The sequence below is a fragment of the Capra hircus genome, chromosome 9 (genome assembly GCF_001704415.2).
Source record: "Capra hircus breed San Clemente chromosome 9, ASM170441v1, whole genome shotgun sequence".
Lineage (NCBI taxonomy): Eukaryota > Metazoa > Chordata > Mammalia > Artiodactyla > Bovidae > Capra > Capra hircus.
Window position 1 is genome coordinate 58,030,346 of NC_030816.1, and position 17,507 is coordinate 58,047,852.

Here is a 17,507-nt window from a genome sequence, read left to right on the forward strand (position 1 = left end):
GATTTTGTGTCTGGTTTGCTCATTGTTGCAACCTTAGTGCCCAAATCACTGATCCTCCAGGAGCTAGTCCCTGGAGTGTGGCCAGAAGAGAAATCAAGAACCTCTCCTTAGGGAACCTCTGTCCTTAGGGAGCTAAGCCTCCTTCCTCCCCCACTCATTTCCTTGCTTCCTTTCTCTCTTTGGAAATAGATGCAAGCAAAGGGGAAGTATCTCACTTGGGCTAGTGATTACAAAGAGCATCTCTGCTGTAAACTCAGATAAGATGAAATTTTCATTTTTTTTTAGGGGCAAATGACCACAAAAATGAGCTTTAAAACACACATACGCATACATTATGTGACCACTGAAAACCTCCTGAAAGAAGTGGAAGTGTTAGTCGCTCAGTCATGTCCGACTCTTTGCAACCCCACGGACTGTAGCCCACCAGGCTCCTCTGTCCACGAGATTCTCCAGGCAACAGTACTGGCGTGGGTTCCCATTTCCTTCTCTAGGGGTCTTCCTGACCCAGAGATTGAATCCAGGTCTCCTGCATTGCAGATGGAGTCTTTGCCATATGAGCCACCAGGGAGTCTGGTCCTTCCTAGGACATCCATATCCTCCCTTCTCCAGTCCGATTCTATCACACAAGGATTTAGTGCATTTTGTTTATTTGTCTGTTTGATTTGTTTTTTAATCTGAGTCTTTCTTTCAAATACTTTTAAACAGCACAAAAGAGTAAAAACAAATAAATAAAATTCTTAATATAGGTGAGGTCTAAAGGTTATAAGCCAGGTCTGCCCAAATGTTCTTCATTGAATAGAAATGTTTAGTAAAGAAATAATGTATTCAGTTCAGTTCAGTCCCTTAGTCGTGTGCGACTCTTTGTGACCCCATGAATCGCAGCATGCCGGGCCTCCCTGTCCATCACTAACTCCTGGAGTTCACTCAGACTCACGTCCATCAAGTCCGTGATGCCATCCAGCCATCTCATCCTCGGTCGTCCCCTTCTCCTCCTGCCCCCAATCCCTCCCAGCATCAGTCTTTTCCAATGAGTCAACTCTCGCATGAGGTGGCCAAAGTACTGGAGTTTCAGCTTTAGCATCATTCCTTCCAAAGAAATCCCAGGGTTGATCTCCTTCAGAATGGACTGGTTGGATCTCCTTGCAGTCCAAGGGACGCTCAAGAGTCTTCTCCAACACCACAGTTCAAATGCATCAATTCTTCGGCGCTCAGCCTTCTTCACAGTCCAACTCTCACATCCATACATGACTACTGGAAAAACCATAGCCTTGACTAGACGGACCTTAGTCAGCAAAGTAATGTCTCTGCTTTTCAATATGCTGTCTAGGTTGCTCGTAACTTTTCTTCCAAGGAGTAAGTGTCTTTTAATTTCATGGCTGCAGTCACCATCTACAGTGATTTTGGAGCCCCAAAAAATAAAGTCTGACACTGTTTCCACTGTTTCCCCATCTGTTTCCCATGAAGTGATGGGACCGGATGCCATGATCTTCGTTTTCTGAATGTTGAGCTTTAAGCCAAGTTTTTCACTCTCCTCTTTCACTTTCATCAAGAGGCTTTTTAGCTCCTCTTCACTTTCTGCCATAAGGGTGGTGTCATCTGCATATCTGAGGTTATTGATATTTCTCCTGGCAATCTTGATTCCAGCTTGTGTTTCTTCCAGTCCAGCCTTTCTCATGATGTACTCTGCAGAGAAGTTAAATAAGCAGGGTGACAATATACAGCCTTGACGTACTCCTTTTCCTATTTGGAACCAGTCTGTTGTTCCATGTCGAGTTCTAACCGTTGCTTCCTGACTTGCATACAGATTTCTCAAGAGGCAGGTCAGGTGGTCTGGTATTCCCATCTCTTTCAGAATTTTCCACAGTTTATTGTGATCCACACAGTCAAAGGCTTTGGCATAGTCAATAAAGCAGAAATAGATGTTTTTCTGGAACACTCTTGCTTTTTCCATGACCCAGAGGATGCTGGCTTATTACCTATATAGAATAGAAAACTGTAAATAATTTTTTTAGAAAAATGTTCAAGTCTTTTAGTGGATAATGTGAAGAGATTTTTTATCATCTATTTTCATACAGTAAATCATGAGTGCCTTTAGAGTCTAGAGAGTGTGTAACACAAACAACACTATAGGACAGGAATTGGAGGCATAGAGAGACAGTGATTTAAAACAGGGTGTAGAACTTCTCACTCTTTATTCCAGAATCTTTTCCTGATACCTAAGACATTATGCATGCGTCCGTATTCTAGTTTAAAGTCTGTATCCAGGTGTCTGAACATTCAGTTGCATCTTTTAAGGAGTGCTATTCAAAATGACCATCTTAGGAAGATCACAGGTAAATCTAAATATTGAACAAATATTTGATGTAGCTGTTGGAAATAGCATGTACAGTAATTGATGGTATTTCCTCATAGGTAGCAAGGATGACGTATGAAAAATAAGGAAGCAAAACAGAAAAACCAGGCCCTTCTTTTAAAATTGTTTTCTCTTGATACTATATACAAAAAAAAAAAAAAAAAAATGTAGTTGAGGCCTTTAAGCTCTTGCATTTCTACCAGTATAATTTTGGTCATGATCTACTTCCTTGTCATTTAATCTCACCAATTGGTAACAGTATCTTTTTCGCTTAGTAGTATTTAGGTAAGCTGGTGAAAATACACAAACAATCTTTACTTTTGGAGGGTAGGAACAGAAACAGTCTTATCTGTCTTTCGAATCTCAGTGTCTTCAGATTTCCTGGATGTTTTTCTCTCTTTGTCATTATACACAAGAGATATAGTGTTTTGTTTATCAGAGGTGCTGGAGGGCGAAAGGGGAAATGGTCTCTGATGCAAAGTCAAGGTGATGAAGTTCCCTTATTTCTCTGTAGCATTTCAAAATTGCCTCATAAAAATTGACAATTTGAATAACAAAATATTGGAAGAGTCAGAAACTAGCAAATGAAAAAGCAATTTAAATATGGAAAGATCTATAATATATAAGAAAAAGAGAATGAGTTTTACAAACATTTGCCATAAAGTAGCTGATACACTTTTAAATCTTCACCAAATTCAGGACAGAGAACTTTAAGAGTTTACATTTTCATCTTCATAAATGTGATTGCTTAAGTAAGGCTGAATTAACTTCTTAAGTTTAACTCAGCTATAAAATAATGTTACCTGGCCACGGGGAACATTGATTAGTTATAATTTATTGCTGATAAGATCTATTCCCTAATTTACCAGTTTGTGATTAATGGAATTCATTACAAGAGTGAAAAGTTCCAATCAATTCAAAGTTTTGAATGAAGAGTCACTATAAAAACTAGACAGAGCTCAAACATTTGTTTCTAATTGGGATCTGATCATCTCAAAATAGTACTCAATTGAGCTTGGTTTTCTGGCTCTAATAAGTAAGAAGAGTAGAAATGTAGCTTCTTTTCTTTTCTTTTTTCCTTTTTCTCATTTTTGACAGTACGACACAGCTTATGAGATCTTAGTTCCCCAACCAGAGATTGAAACCAGGCTCACTGCAGTGAAAGCACCAATTCTTAACCACTTGACCACCAGGGAATTCCCTAGACATGCAGTTTCTGCTTTGTATTCCACTTCTCTGAACCTCTGTTTCTCACCTAAAAGTTCAGGTAATCATACATGATTTATCATTTTCACAAAGTTGTCCTGAGAGTCAAAGACGCATGAAAGTCCTCTGCAAGACTATGATGGAATGACAGTAATTAACAAAAAGGGGAGACAATTTATGTTAGGGACCCAGAACCACTATTTTTCAGTTGAAGATCTAGTCCATTTGAGGCACTGTGCTGAGGATGAAATTAGGAACACAGCACCTGGGCACCAACTCCTGGAACATGCACAGCTGCACCTAGCAGACGCACATCCATGGGGCAGTGAGAGCACAATAAGAATACCAAGGCCCAGAAAGGCAAGAAGTAGCTCCTGGCTCTGACTCAAGCCTCAGCACTTCCTGGTTTCCAAGACTGAAACAGCATTAACAAAGATTTGGAAATAGCATGCACAGTCATCGATGGCATTTCCTCATATGTAGCAAGAATAGCATCAAAAATAAGTAAACAAAACAGAAAAACCAGACCTTTCTTTTCAAATTGCTTTCTTTTGATACTATACACCAAAAAGAAAAAAAGAAAAAGATAATACTGTACCCCCAAAAAAGTACTTAGTGGTAAAGGACAATGTTTTGTCCTCATTGGGGTTGCGCTTTGGTCTTCAGCATGCCTCTCTGACTCAGTCTCTGAGAAAGAAAATGCTGCTTGAGCCAAATCAGCCTGAACTTGAACAGAACCAGCCTGAATTTTAACCATGTTTTGGAGTCATGTCCCACCCAAATGAGGTGCTCCTCCAGCTCTGCACTTGAAAGGGTGTTCAACTCTTCAGACAGTTCAAGCAACTCAAACCAAGACAGAATCTTAGAGAGTAAGGATTCCAGCCTGGTTCTCCTAGAATGGATGGAAGGGTTGCACATAGGAAGTTGCTAATTCCCTCCTGTTTTTCACCTCTGGTAACAGTGATTTCAGATGGTTCAAATTACCCTTCTGTTTTCTCTCTCTCAAAAGTTTAGGACCATGATATGATAAGCTATAGAAGTCTCTTTGATCTGGCTTCTATCAGTATGCTCCGACGCTGTCCTCAAAAGAAAAAGAGTAACAAGCTCTATTCTTAATGATTTCGCTTGCAAATCCTTTATTTTGTTCTAATCCAGCTCTGCCAGAAGTTCATTGACTTCACCAACAGGAACTTCTGAAATGTCTCTTAGTTGGTGCTATAGACTAAATATTTGTGTTCCCCCCACAAACAGATTCACAAATTTGTATGTTGAAATCTAAACCTCGGTGTGATTGTATTAGGAGGTGAAACCCTTGAGAGGTGATTAGACCATGAGGGTGAAGCTCTTATGAATGTGATCCCTGCCTTTACAATGGAAACCCCAGAGAGCACTTGGTCTCTTCTACCACATGAGGACACAGTGAGAAGATCACCATCTATGAACCGGGAAGTGGGTCCTACCAGACCGGAATCAGGCAGCACCTTGTTCTTGAAGTTAGCCTTCAGAACTGTGAGAAAGAAATTTCTGTTGTTTTAAACTACCCAGTTGATGGTATTTTCTTGTAGCAGCCTAAACTAAGACAGTTGGATTCAATGCTTTCAGTAAGGTCAGGATGACTGCCACAAATGACATGAATCCATAGGACCTAAATCAAAGTCACTTTTTTATTTGGGTAGGCAGATGTAGAAGCCTGCATTTGAAAGTGTTGTTGTTTAGTTGCTAAGTTATGTCTGACTCTTTGCAACCCCATGGACTGCAGTATGCCTAGCTCAAACTCAGTCCAGTGAGTTGGTGATGCCATCCAACCACCTCATTCTCTGTCACCCTCTTCTGTTGCCCTCAATCTTCCCAGCACCAGGGTCTTTTCCAATAAGTTGGTTCTTTGCATTGGGTGGCTAGGGTATTGGAGCTTCAGCTTCAGCATCAGTCCTTCCAATGAATATTCAGGATTGAGTTCCTTTAGGATTGACTGGTTTGATCTCCTTGTTGTCCAATGGACTCTAAAGAGTCTTCAGCACTACAGTTCAAAAGCATCAGTTCATCCATTTTTTATGGTCAAACTCTCACATATGTACATGAAAAACCATAACTACTGCAAAAACCATAGCTTTGACTATACAGATTTTGGTCAGCAAGGTGATGTGTCTGCTTTTTAATATGCTATCTAGTTTTGTCCTGTCTAGCTTTTCTTCCCAGGAGCAAGCGTCTTTTAATTTCACAGCTGCAATCACCATCTGCAATGATTTTGGAGCCCAGGAAAATAAAATCTGTCACTGTTTCCACTTTTTATCCTTCTATTTGTCATGAAGTGATGGGACCGGATGCTATAATCTTAGTTTTCTGAATGTTGAGTTTTAAGCAGCTTTTCATGCTCCACTTTTACCCTCATCAAGAGGCTGTCTAGTTCCTCTTCACTTTCTGCCATTAGAGTGGTATCATCTACATATCTGAGGTTGTTGATATTTCTCCTGGCAATCATCACTTCAGCTTGTGATTCATCCAGCCCAGCATGTCACATGATGTACTCTGCATGTAAGTTAAATAAGCAGGCTGACAATATACAGCCTTTTGTATTCCTTTCCCAGTTTTGACTAGTCCACTGTTCCATGTCTGGTTTTAACTGTTGTGTCTTGGAGTGCATACAGGTTTTTCAGGAGATCAGCACGGTGGTCTGGTATTCCCATCTCTTGAAGAATTTTCCACAATTTGTGATCCACACAGTCATGGCAACCCACTCCAGGATTCTTGCCTGGAGAATCCCACAGACAGAGGAGACTGGTGGGCTACAGTTCATAGGGTCGCAAACAGTCGCACACAACTAAAGCAAATGAACACACACACACACAATCAAAGGCTTTAGCATAGTCAATGAAGCAGAAGTAGATTTTTTTCCTGGAATTCCCTTGCTTTTTCTATGATCCAACAGATGTTGACAATTTGATCTCTGGATCCTCTGCCTTTCTAAATCCAGCTTTTGCTGTTATTATTATCTCACACTCAAAAGGTGGAGGCCCTTTGGTGAGGGTAATGCCCACTACAGCTTTGACACAGGTCTTTAAATCTCCCAGGTGAGATGCCTACCTGTTCTTGGCCACTAATTTGCTAAAAGAATGTCAATTAGTTCACTTCTGTATTTTCTCATTTCCACAAAATCATTCATGTTTCCTGTCTTCTAACGTCAGCCTGACCTGAATGGCTTCTCTTGGAATTATTAACTTACAGTCCATTTCTATAAGCTCATCTGGATGGTTTTTCCCCTAGCAGTCCCACAGATTTGCTCTCTGATCAATAACTTCCTATATCATGCATCACTCTATTATTTTACTTTATCTTATTTAAACCTATTTATTTAAACATACACACACAAAAAAACTTACTGAGAAACTGGGTTAGTCATACATCACTGTTGGGAAGATTGTGAAATGGTACAACTGCTCTGGAAAACCGCTTGGGGGTTGCTTTAAAAACTAATCACAGCTCCACCCCTCCTGAGTGACAGTCATACTTGGAAGGAGGGCGAGGTCACAGTACCTCCCACAGCCTCTTGTTCCCTGTGCTAGAAGAGGTCAGGCAAATGTTTGCGGAGGATTTAGAGGTCTCAGTGAGGGAGAAACTTCCTTATGACCAGCATCTTCCATTTCTTGTAGGCTGGGCCATTCACCAAAGTGACTAAATTCAAAGACAGAGAAGAAAAGCTGAAGTCTGTGTTTGTCTGCTTTGACCCACTCAGAATCCAAATCTTAGGCTTTGCTAAGTGAAATTTGCTTATATGGAAGATCAATTAATACGTTGAATCTGTTTGGGAGTTCTTGCTCCTCTGAGTCCTGAGAACAAATCAAGATAAATGCACCAGGTACAGGAATGAAAAAGTGTGAGGAGATCTTTCTTTCTTGTGCAGTTATTTTTTTTTCCAATTAACAGTGTGTTTGACCTCAAGTATATTTTTTCTTTCAGAGAGTTTGCAGTGGCATGCATGTAATTAAATTTTGCAACTTCCTTACTCCCAGATGGCAGTGGTACGTAATGCACATCCTTGTCCTCATACTGTTTGTGTTCCAGATCTGCAGGTTGGACCCAGCTCTTAGGAATGGACCCACTGACAACCAGGTAACTCTGATGGTCATCAGATACATGAATAAAAGAGGCAACAGCAAACCAGCAATAGCAATAGAAAACAACAGAGGAAATGAATATAACCATTCATTTCACTTAAATTCTTAAAAGTTTGAATGAAAAGTATTAATATGATGTTTGCAAAAATTTAGTAAGCAGAAATCTCGATTAAATAGAGTTGGAAGTTCAGAGGGGGAAGCTCTCATACCCTGCAAGGATAGCAGAGCCCAATGGGGAAAAGAAAAATTCATCTTTCCTGGCAAGGACTCTGTCAATGAAATCCCAAGGCGTGTTTGTTTACCAGAGCCCTTCCAACTTCCTTTTTCCTTTTATAAAAGTGTTCTCCTTCCCTTGCTGTGTGGGCACTTGTGCATGGCTCACAATATCTACGAACCCCGAATTGCAGTTCTCTGTTGATTCCAAATAAACCCATGTTTTTGGAAGAAATATCTGGCCATCTATTTGTTTCAGGTCAATGTGTTCAAACAAAATACTTACCTACACTGGCTTTAATTCTCTTAAAAGAGAAAAAAAAAAGCTCTTTTCAAATTCTGATTTGAAACTGATTTTATGCCAACAAGAAACTGAAATCAGCCAACAACTGGTTTCATGGCTGTAATTTTTGAAACATATAACAACGTGACTTAACTGATTTGGTATTCAAACTTATCTTGAATGATGAAAACTTAAAAATGATAATAATGTACTGCTTTTTGCATTTGTTGTGCTACTGTTGACCATGATCAGTAAGAAATACATTCCAGATTATTTTGGTACTGCTGATGCAATTGCACTAAACTATAAACCACAAGCTATTACTGAACATCATGTTTCTTAGATTGTCACCTATAAATAAACTGGGATTCAAAGTGGATCTGTCGATTTTCTGAAAGAAAGTCAACTTAGAAAACGCACAACATGGAAGTTGCCAGTTAAGTTTTATTTTGGGCAAAATGAGGACTGCAGCCTGGGAGACTGCACTTCAGAGAGCTCTGAGAAACTGCTTCAAAGAGACAGATGGAGGAAGGTCAGTATATACATGATTTTGGTGAAGGGGGAAATACATGCAGTCAAGCACATGTTTTTCCAGAAGTTTTCTGCTGGTCAGGAGGAACAGTTTCCACCATGAAGGATTTTAGTGCTTTTCTAGATATGAGGAGATACAAGAGTTGGCCTCATAAAATAGGCTCCTGAAAATGTCTAACGATGTGAAGACCTATCCTGCCAGTTTTTTTCCCCCTGAGCACAGAGTGCCTCACTTTTGCTCTCCACACTGAACTCCTTTCAGAGGGTGTTGAAACTCAATAGGGGTGGCAGCAAATAATTTAATCTTCATAGAGATAGAGGGTAAGTGCCCATGGCAAACGCCAATTTGTAGTTGACAGAAAACAGTGCAAATATTTTCAGAGTTGCAAGTTGTTCTTAATGGAAAACTGAATATGTGAAGTTTTATTTCATTTGTTAATACTTTAGATAACATTTTACTTTTTCTAAGTATGCTGTTTCAGAGTCTTATTCTCCTGCGTTTATTTCATAAATTGAAGACATATGATACTGATATCAAAGGGAAAAAACCCATCATAACTAGTCTTTAGATCATTCCCTTTTGCAATGATTGTATATAAATAAAAGATACAAGCTCTTTACTTCTCACTTATTAATTGTATTTAATGAAAATCAGTTGGCAGTTCAGTATTTGTTACCCACCTCTCTTGCCAGCTAGATATGAGAAGGTATGTTTAACATATTTAAATCTGGATAACTTAATAAGCAAGCAAATAGAAATATTTCGTTGATGTATAACATTTAATATTTATTGTCCAAATCTAATTTCCTATATAAAATATATGGGTTATACGGGGGGGAAACTAATCATGTAATTACATTACAACTCAACAGTTGTATTCCTGGGCATTTATCCCAGAGAAGACATTTTCACACAAAAACTTGTACATGAATGTTAATAGCAGCTTTGTTTTACCTGAAAACTGAAAACAACCCAAATGCCCTTCAATGGATAAACAACCCAGGTGTATGCCCATATCACGTGATACTACTCAGTGAGAAATGACCTACTGACACGTGCCACTATGTGGATGGGTTTCAAGAATCTTATGCTGAAGGAAATAAGGCGATCCCAGAAGATAACATACTACATGATTTTATTTATGCAGCATTCTTGAAATGACAAAATTACAGAAATGGAGAACAGATTAGTGATTGCCAGAGATTAAGGAAGGAGTAGGTGTGAAAGAAAAGTGGCAGCCTGGGCAATCTGAAGACTGGGAATCTTTCTTTATCTTGACTCTACCAATATAACCTGGTTATAATATTGTACTATGTTACAAGCTGTTACCATTGTGGGAACCTGCATAAAGAATAAGATGATCCCTGGCTATTATTTATAACTACATGTGAATCAACAATTATCACAAATTTTTTTAAGTTTAATTTCTAAAAATCTGTGTTTTTATTTATTTGTTGTTTATTTTTTCTTTGGATTAGTCTATGTCATATTTGTATAGGGTGCAATGTGATCTTAACATAAAAGATATTTTTTACTTATATTCTACATTCAGCCTCATTTTTTAAAAAAGGGAGTTATTTTAAACTGGGTACTTTTGTTACATGTTGTTACATTTAGAAGACCACAACTCAGTCGATAAATCATCTGCCTCAATGCAGGAGACCTGGTTCGATTCCTGGGTGGGGAAGATCCCTTGGAGAAGGAAATGGCAACTCACTCCAGTATTCTTGCCTGGAGAATTCCCTGGACAGAGGAGCCGGGCGGACTACAGCTTATGGGGTCGCAAGAGCTGGACATGATTTAACCACTAAACCAACCAACCATAAACACAAAGATTCCCCTTGATAGTTTTGACCTACTTCTTGGTTTCATTGTTAAAAGTTCTGCTATCATTTCTCAAACGTCTAACCTTTCTGTCATTTATTTTAATATTTCAAAATCATAACATGAGGAAAGCGCTAAGTTGGTTTGGTACAAAGTGGCTTTAAATACTCCAATACCCACAGCACGTATGGACAGCGGTGTTTTGGGAAAAGGAACAAAAACTTCTCTCGCCGGACAGCCTGGAATCTTTGCGCTGACTTTAAACTTCTCTCCAACAGTCAGCAGCGCGCTAACGGTAATAGGCCGACAGTCCTGAGTGACGTCTGGACGCCAGGTCGGGGCAGTGCAAGCTGCGCGCCACTGCCCTGCTTCGAGCCGCTGACGGATCCCGGCGGTGCTTTAATAGCGGTCCTACGTGGCAGAATTGGGAACTGCAGGCACTCGGCGGCATCCTGGACCCCTGCGAGGAGGAGCGGCAGCCCCGTATTTTCCTCTAGCCTTCGCCCAAGGAAGAAAAGCACTGGAATGGAGCCAGGATGCTCCGGGCCTGGCCCTGTCCGCACTGCACACGCGTGCAGCGGGCCGGGGTCACAGTCCTAGTGCCGCTCCAGCAAGCGGGGGAGGAGTGATAAGCCATTTGTGCTTGGCTTGGCACGCCCTGGACCACCCTGTGGAGTTCTCAGGGTTACGGGGCTTGGAGGAAGGAGGGGAATGAAGAGTTCATTGGGCTTGGGAATCTTCAGTTTGGGGAATTAATGCCAAGCAGCCTTCTGAAATGGTCCTTAGGTCCAGTTTCTGTCCGTATTATTCAGTCTCGGTGTTGTGATCTTTTTTTTTCCCCTTCTAGTGGTGTGAAAGGGCAAGTTTTAATTTGCTTCTTCAGGACCTGCTTTGCTCCCATTCTTCCCCATTTTACTAAGAGGCATCGCTGCCCACCCATACCCTCAAGCCGGATCCTAGGAGTCGTCCTGAATTTCCCTCTCCTCTCTCCGTATCAACAAGCCCTGTTGCTTCCACTTCCAAACACGTCCTTTTCTCTCCACTTCATTAATGACTTTCTCAAAGCTTCCAAAGATCTCCCTCTGCCCCTAGTATGCAAACACAACGAGCTTCCTGAAATATGAATCAAATTCTGGCATCCTCCATTCAAAAGCCACCCCCTCCCCACCTCTCCAAATTCCTCTGTTTACTGGTCTCCAGCCTTGTGGACCACCGCCGCCTTCTCTTTAACCATGTCAAGCCTGTTTGTACAAACTGAGGAGGGCTTTTCCCTGTCAATGGCGGCCTCACTGTCATCCTTCAGATCTCAGTTCAAAAGCCCCTCCACAGAGAGGCCTTATCTAAAGGAGGATCTTCACACCTAATCAACTCCAGCCAATTACTCTTTCATATCACCAGGTTTTTTCTGTCATAGATAAGAGATTCTGGTATTTATTGTTTATCCCTTTCACTGAAATATTAGTTCCATAAAGGCTAGACTGTTTATCTTGATCACAGCTAACTTTGTAATACCAAGCACAATGTCTGCTTAGAGAAGGCATTCAATATGTTTGAATTACTAAATAGATGAAAAACCATTTAGTCTACTAAAAAATTGGGGATGGTGGTAAATGTGGCTACTACACTATGAAAATGGATCAGGAGGTGTGAGCGTTGCACAGCAGAGATTCACTCAAAACAACGACATGGATTTTACATGAAGTCAGAGGAACCCCTTCCCTAACACAGAACAAGTATTCCTGTGGACTCACCTGCTCTGGAAATGGGATACATCTATTGGAAATATTTAATTTTTTTAATGTTAGAACTAAAACAGAGACATTAAGAGAAATGAATAACGTTAAACCAAGCATTATTTATAAATCAAGATCCTAATTCACAGTATGTTACAAAATTGGAAGTGCTAAGTGATATTATTCTTGTATCTTTCACACAAACAAAATTTTTAGAAGAGCTGATGGCCATGATATACAATAGAGTTTTTATACCATAGGCTGGAAATTGCTTTTTGAACAAAAACAAACAAACAAACAAAAACTCAGGACACAGAGAAATCAACTATTTTAAAAACTGATTTCACAGTAATTATTCTACATATTTTGAGTTATCTTTACATTACTTATAGGCATGTCAAATAAATTCATTTCTTTTCCTGTTAATAAAAAAGGTACATTCACAGAATCAGTGCACTCAATAAAAAGTAAACAGATGAAACAGGATACCTAGAGTCAACAACATCTTCAAGGCCAAGTCTAGCCACTCAAAACCACCAACTTCTGTTCATTTTCAACGACTCCTCTCATATTTAAGATTTCAAATATGACTGGTTCAGTAGGCCAGTTCTTCAGGACGACAGGCTATGTAGCCCAACACAGGATTACCCAAAACTACGTTAACATTTCCAGGATGCTGGTGTGAAGTCCACGGAGTTTTGTGCATAAAAATTAAGAAAGTCCAACACTGATGTTCAAGGCCAGGAGCATCCATCTTCCAGTCCTGTACTGGTTGAAATCCTAAGGCTACCTTTCATCAGACAAGAGAGCAGTCCGTTCCTCCTCTGTGCCAAGGATATTTTGAAGTTCAGATCTATATTGAAGGAAAAAAGAAGCCAACCTCAATATTTCTCACCTTAAAAAAAAAAAAAAACAACTCAGTACCTACATCTCTACCCAACTATTTCCATATATGTGTCTATCAAGTGATGAGGCACAGAGTGCCCAGAGATCTTCAGACTGGAAGAATGGGTGTAAAATGCTGTTTGTTTTCCACTCCCACAAGTCAAATTTTAAAGGGAGGAAAAGAGCTCCAGAGCTGACCATACCTCCTCCTTCTCCTCGAGTGCTCCAACAGGTAAAACAAGCCCATCACTAGTCCCTTTAACACAATGAAAGATATGGTTAACATCAATTATTCAAGTCATGTTTTTCCATAAACATAAGAAAGATGAAAGGAAAAGACTAATACTCACGCTTGTCAGAGCCCAGAGACCCTGTAGAGCAGCTGCCCACTCGAAACCAATTTTCTCATAGAGAAATCCCCCCAGCGTTGGTCCTACAAAAGCACTAACAACGGAAAGAAGAAAGAGGATTAAATAGAGCGAAAAAAAGTTACTTCTTATGGGCTACATGACCTCTTCAATTCATTGTATTGAAACTACGCGTGTGTGCATGCTAAGTTGCTCAGTCCTGCCCGACTCTGTCAGGCTCCTCTGTCCATGGGACTCTCCAGGCAAGAATACTGGAGTGGGTCACCATGCCCTCCTCCAGGGGGTCTTCCCGACCCAGGGACCAAACCCTTGTCTTGCCTGCTTTGTAGGCAGATCCTTTACTACCAGTGTCTCCTGGAAAATCCTGAACAGGGCATTAGGTGTAAGAAAATAGAAAGTCAAAGTCGCTCAGACGTGTCTGACTCTTTTCAACCCCATGGACTGTATAGTTCATGGAATTCTCTAGGCCAGAATACTGGAGTGGGTAGCCTTTCCCTTCTCCAGGGTATTTTCCCAACCCAGGGACTGAACCTAGGTCTCCCACATTGCCGGCGGATTCTTTACCAGCTGAGCCACAAGGAAAGTAAGAAAATAATTCTACCTGAAAAGGATAGTTTGAAATGTTTAAACAATCCTAAAATTATGACTGCTTCTGAAAAGTTGGTGCCTTATATGAGAATTTTAAAAAGATGGCATGCATTCAAAAGAGTCTTTATTATGTTCTCTCCAGGTATTTGTATTTAAAATAACTCAGTACATACTGACTGATGATAGCTACACAGCTAGCATATAATTCTCTCTCTGGTATAGTACAGAGTGGGCTTCCCTGGTGACTCAAAGGAAAAGAATCTGCCTGCCAATGCAGAAGACGCAGGAGATGTGAGTTTGATCCCTGGGTCGGGAAGATCCCCTGGAGGAGGGCATAGCAACCCACTCCAGTACTCTTGCCTGGGAAATCCCATGGACAGAGGAGCCTGACAGGCTACAGTCCATGGGGTTGCAAAGAGTCAGACACGACTTAGCAACTGAACAACAACCTAGTACAGAGTAAAAATTAGATACAAAAATGAATGAATAAATGAATACATCTTTAAACCTGAGACATGCTCCTGTTAAAAGAACTTTAAAATATCACTTACATAAGACAACGTATATAAGATCATTGTGGTCACCTTGTTAAAACTGTTGGTATAACCACTGATCTTGAAGTCAGATAGCACGGGTCAAAACTGCAGCATTGCCCTAAGAGAATTATGCAGCTTCTTGCAGTTCATCTGATCTCTGAGTGTCTGAATTTCTCCATCGGTAAAATGGGAATAGTAGTCTCCAACTTACAAGTGAATTAAATTCCAAAGCTACTCACCCAACTGACCACATTGCACCAAAGAGACCTGACACAAGTCCCAGGGTACTTAATCCTTCTTCAAATCCATTTTCACTGCAAAAGGAAACAAGAGTATATTCATGGTTAAAAGGGAAACTTACATGAAACAAAGGAATAGCGTATGGTAGATGAACTAAACCAAACCAGGGATAATCTGGACAAACTCAACAGCAAGAACACTCCATTTCTAAAATAAAAAGTTAACCTAATTTGAAGATATTCTCCTAGTTATGGTTACTGCAGGGTTTTCTAGAAATGCTTCTACTGTATATATAGGATATAATATTAAGAATCATGACCCACTTACATTACATGTTTATTAAAGTATACAATTAAGAAATCTTAAAATGAAACGAACGTGCAAAGAGAACAATGGGCAACTTTCAGAAAGTACAGAAGCAGCTCCTTAATCCTATGAGCACTGTTGAATTGGCACATCAGAACCAACAGTTATTTTCCTGCTCAAGTTCACTTTGTGTTCTTCACCATCACATCTACTAAAGACTGACAGCCAAGTGACAAATGCCTGGTGTGGTACAGTACTTCATAATAAAAAGATATATTTGGTCTTCTTCCCCATTCCTGGCACAGAGCTAAAATTTGTGGAATTTCCTAAAAGATGAAAGCTATTTTTTAAAAAGTGTCTTTTGTTGTATTAATGAGATGATTTTGGGACCAGCACCCACATTGCATGGAGAATCAATATGGATTAGAGGGTTGGAACTTTCAGCCCCACAAATCCCTTCCCCATAGGGATGGGAATGGGGCTGGAGATTAAATCAATTGCCAATTGGTCAATGATTTAATCAGCCATGCTTATGTAATGAAGCTTTCATAAATATCCAAAGGGACTGAGTTCAGAATGCTCCCAGCTTGGGAAGCCAGAATGCTTCCATGTGCCACAGTGCTGGGCCCAGATAGAGGCTCCATTGCATGGGACCTCACTGCCCTTTGTATCTTGTCATCTGACTGTTGACGAGTGAACTGGTTTCCTAAGATCTATAAGCTGCTCTAGTAAATTAATCAAATCCAAGTCATGGGAACTGCTGATTTACAGCCAGTGGGTCAGAAGCACAGGTAACAACTTGCACTTGAAATTAGCTTTTGAAGCAGAGAGAGCCCTTAACCTGTGGGATCTGCTGCTATCTCCAGCTAAATGGTTTCAGAATTAACTGAATTGCAGGACACCCACCTGGTTTCAGAGAAGCGCTTGGGGGTGTGAGGGAAGGAAACACACACGCTGGAATTGGTGCTAAAATCATTTTACCTGGTCACTCTGTGTCCTTGTATGGACCTCCACTGTGAGAGGGAAATGATGCTGAGGTCTTTCCACTGTACTTTGGCTTTATTTTAAAATTTATTGAAGTATGATTGATTTACAATGTTGTATTAATTCCTATTGTACAGCAAAGGGCTTCAGTTATGCATATACATATATATATGCTTTGACTTTTTAAAAGTATATCTGTACCAAGGTGTAAACCGAGCCAAGCTCCTATCCACAACCCATTTTACCTATCACTGTATTAACATTACTCTATATCATCATTTATATTGTATAGTTGCTTATAATATTATAACAATATTGTGTGACATGAAATCATGAAGATTTAGTAGTGTAAAACAATATCCAACATCCTACAAAATTGAGAAATTCAAGAAAGCTTGTGATGTTTACTGTTAATTACAACAGTTCAAGCAAAGGAAGTAACTTACTGTGCGCAACTGAGAATCTCTGGGAAAGTTGGAATCAAGCCAGTTCCAGCAGAGATACCATTTATGACTAATATCAGCACCAACAACCAGAGTTGACTGCAAAAAAGTTTTAGAGAAAAAAAAAATTAACATTGAAAGAGACAACAAAGCTTCATGCCAAAAAGGCCAGGCAGGATCTTGGCAGAAGTTCCTTTCACAGATTACAAGACTAGTCTGATTCTTATTCCCATCTGATCTTTACATTTTGATGGAAAAAAATCCATTCATTCTGCTGTCCCAAGGTCTTTGGCCACACATGTCACATGCCTGGAGTCAACTTGCCTTATCACCATAAAAAATCCTTTCAAAGTTGATTAAAATGTCAATGTTAACGTCACTCCTTCAAGCACTTAGTTTTAAAACTCCATCGACTGAAAAAGGGCACAGAAGGGATGTGGTAAAGGAAGTGACAGGAACCTGCTATTCCTTCCATGCCAGGCCCTATGTCAGTTACTTCATATCCACTGCTCTTTTGAATCCTTGCAGCAACCCTGCCATGTGAGTCTGTTAAAACAATCAAAGAAGACAATCTAGGTGATAGAAGCGAACTTTACTTAACACTTCATGAGGTGTATGGTCTCCTTTCAGAGGACTGCAAAAAGGGATGGAAGGCAGGAAGCTTTCACAGTGTAAAGAGTAAAGAACAAGGAAGAGAAAATCAGAAAATATCTGATTGCCCAGGGCCACACAGCTTATCTTGTCTGGGGTGAGAAAGCCAGAGCAGGGTTGGCGATTCGGGGGTGACTGGCTGACTGGACATACTGCTTTCTGGTCAGGAGGAGCATTTACAGGGACATGAAAGTTTTCTAAGCTTTGGCTTGCTGATATGGCACCCTGGGCTGGAGTGACTCCATCCTGA

The 17,507-nt window shown here is 40.2% G+C and overlaps 1 protein-coding gene and 1 long non-coding RNA gene across 2 annotated transcripts in view; one reads left to right on the forward strand and one right to left on the reverse strand.

The window, feature by feature from the left end:
- LOC108636731 lies at positions 7,121-12,269 on the forward strand. The gene is made up of 3 exons (XR_001918548.1): positions 7,121-7,412; positions 7,514-7,666; positions 8,511-12,269. It is a non-coding gene; the product is annotated as an uncharacterized LOC108636731 (long non-coding RNA).
- SLC18B1 (solute carrier family 18 member B1) overlaps positions 12,359-17,507 on the reverse strand; it is a 35,028-nt gene continuing 29,879 nt past the window's right edge. Inside the window, exons 10-14 of the mRNA XM_005684772.3 lie at positions 16,610-16,705; positions 14,873-14,947; positions 13,492-13,585; positions 13,345-13,397; positions 12,359-13,109 (exon numbers count right to left, since the gene is read on the reverse strand). Coding sequence (XP_005684829.2) covers positions 13,043-13,109; positions 13,345-13,397; positions 13,492-13,585; positions 14,873-14,947; positions 16,610-16,705 — 385 coding nt within the window. The 3' untranslated portion in view covers positions 12,359-13,042. The remainder of the gene's footprint in view (positions 13,110-13,344; positions 13,398-13,491; positions 13,586-14,872; positions 14,948-16,609; positions 16,706-17,507) is intronic.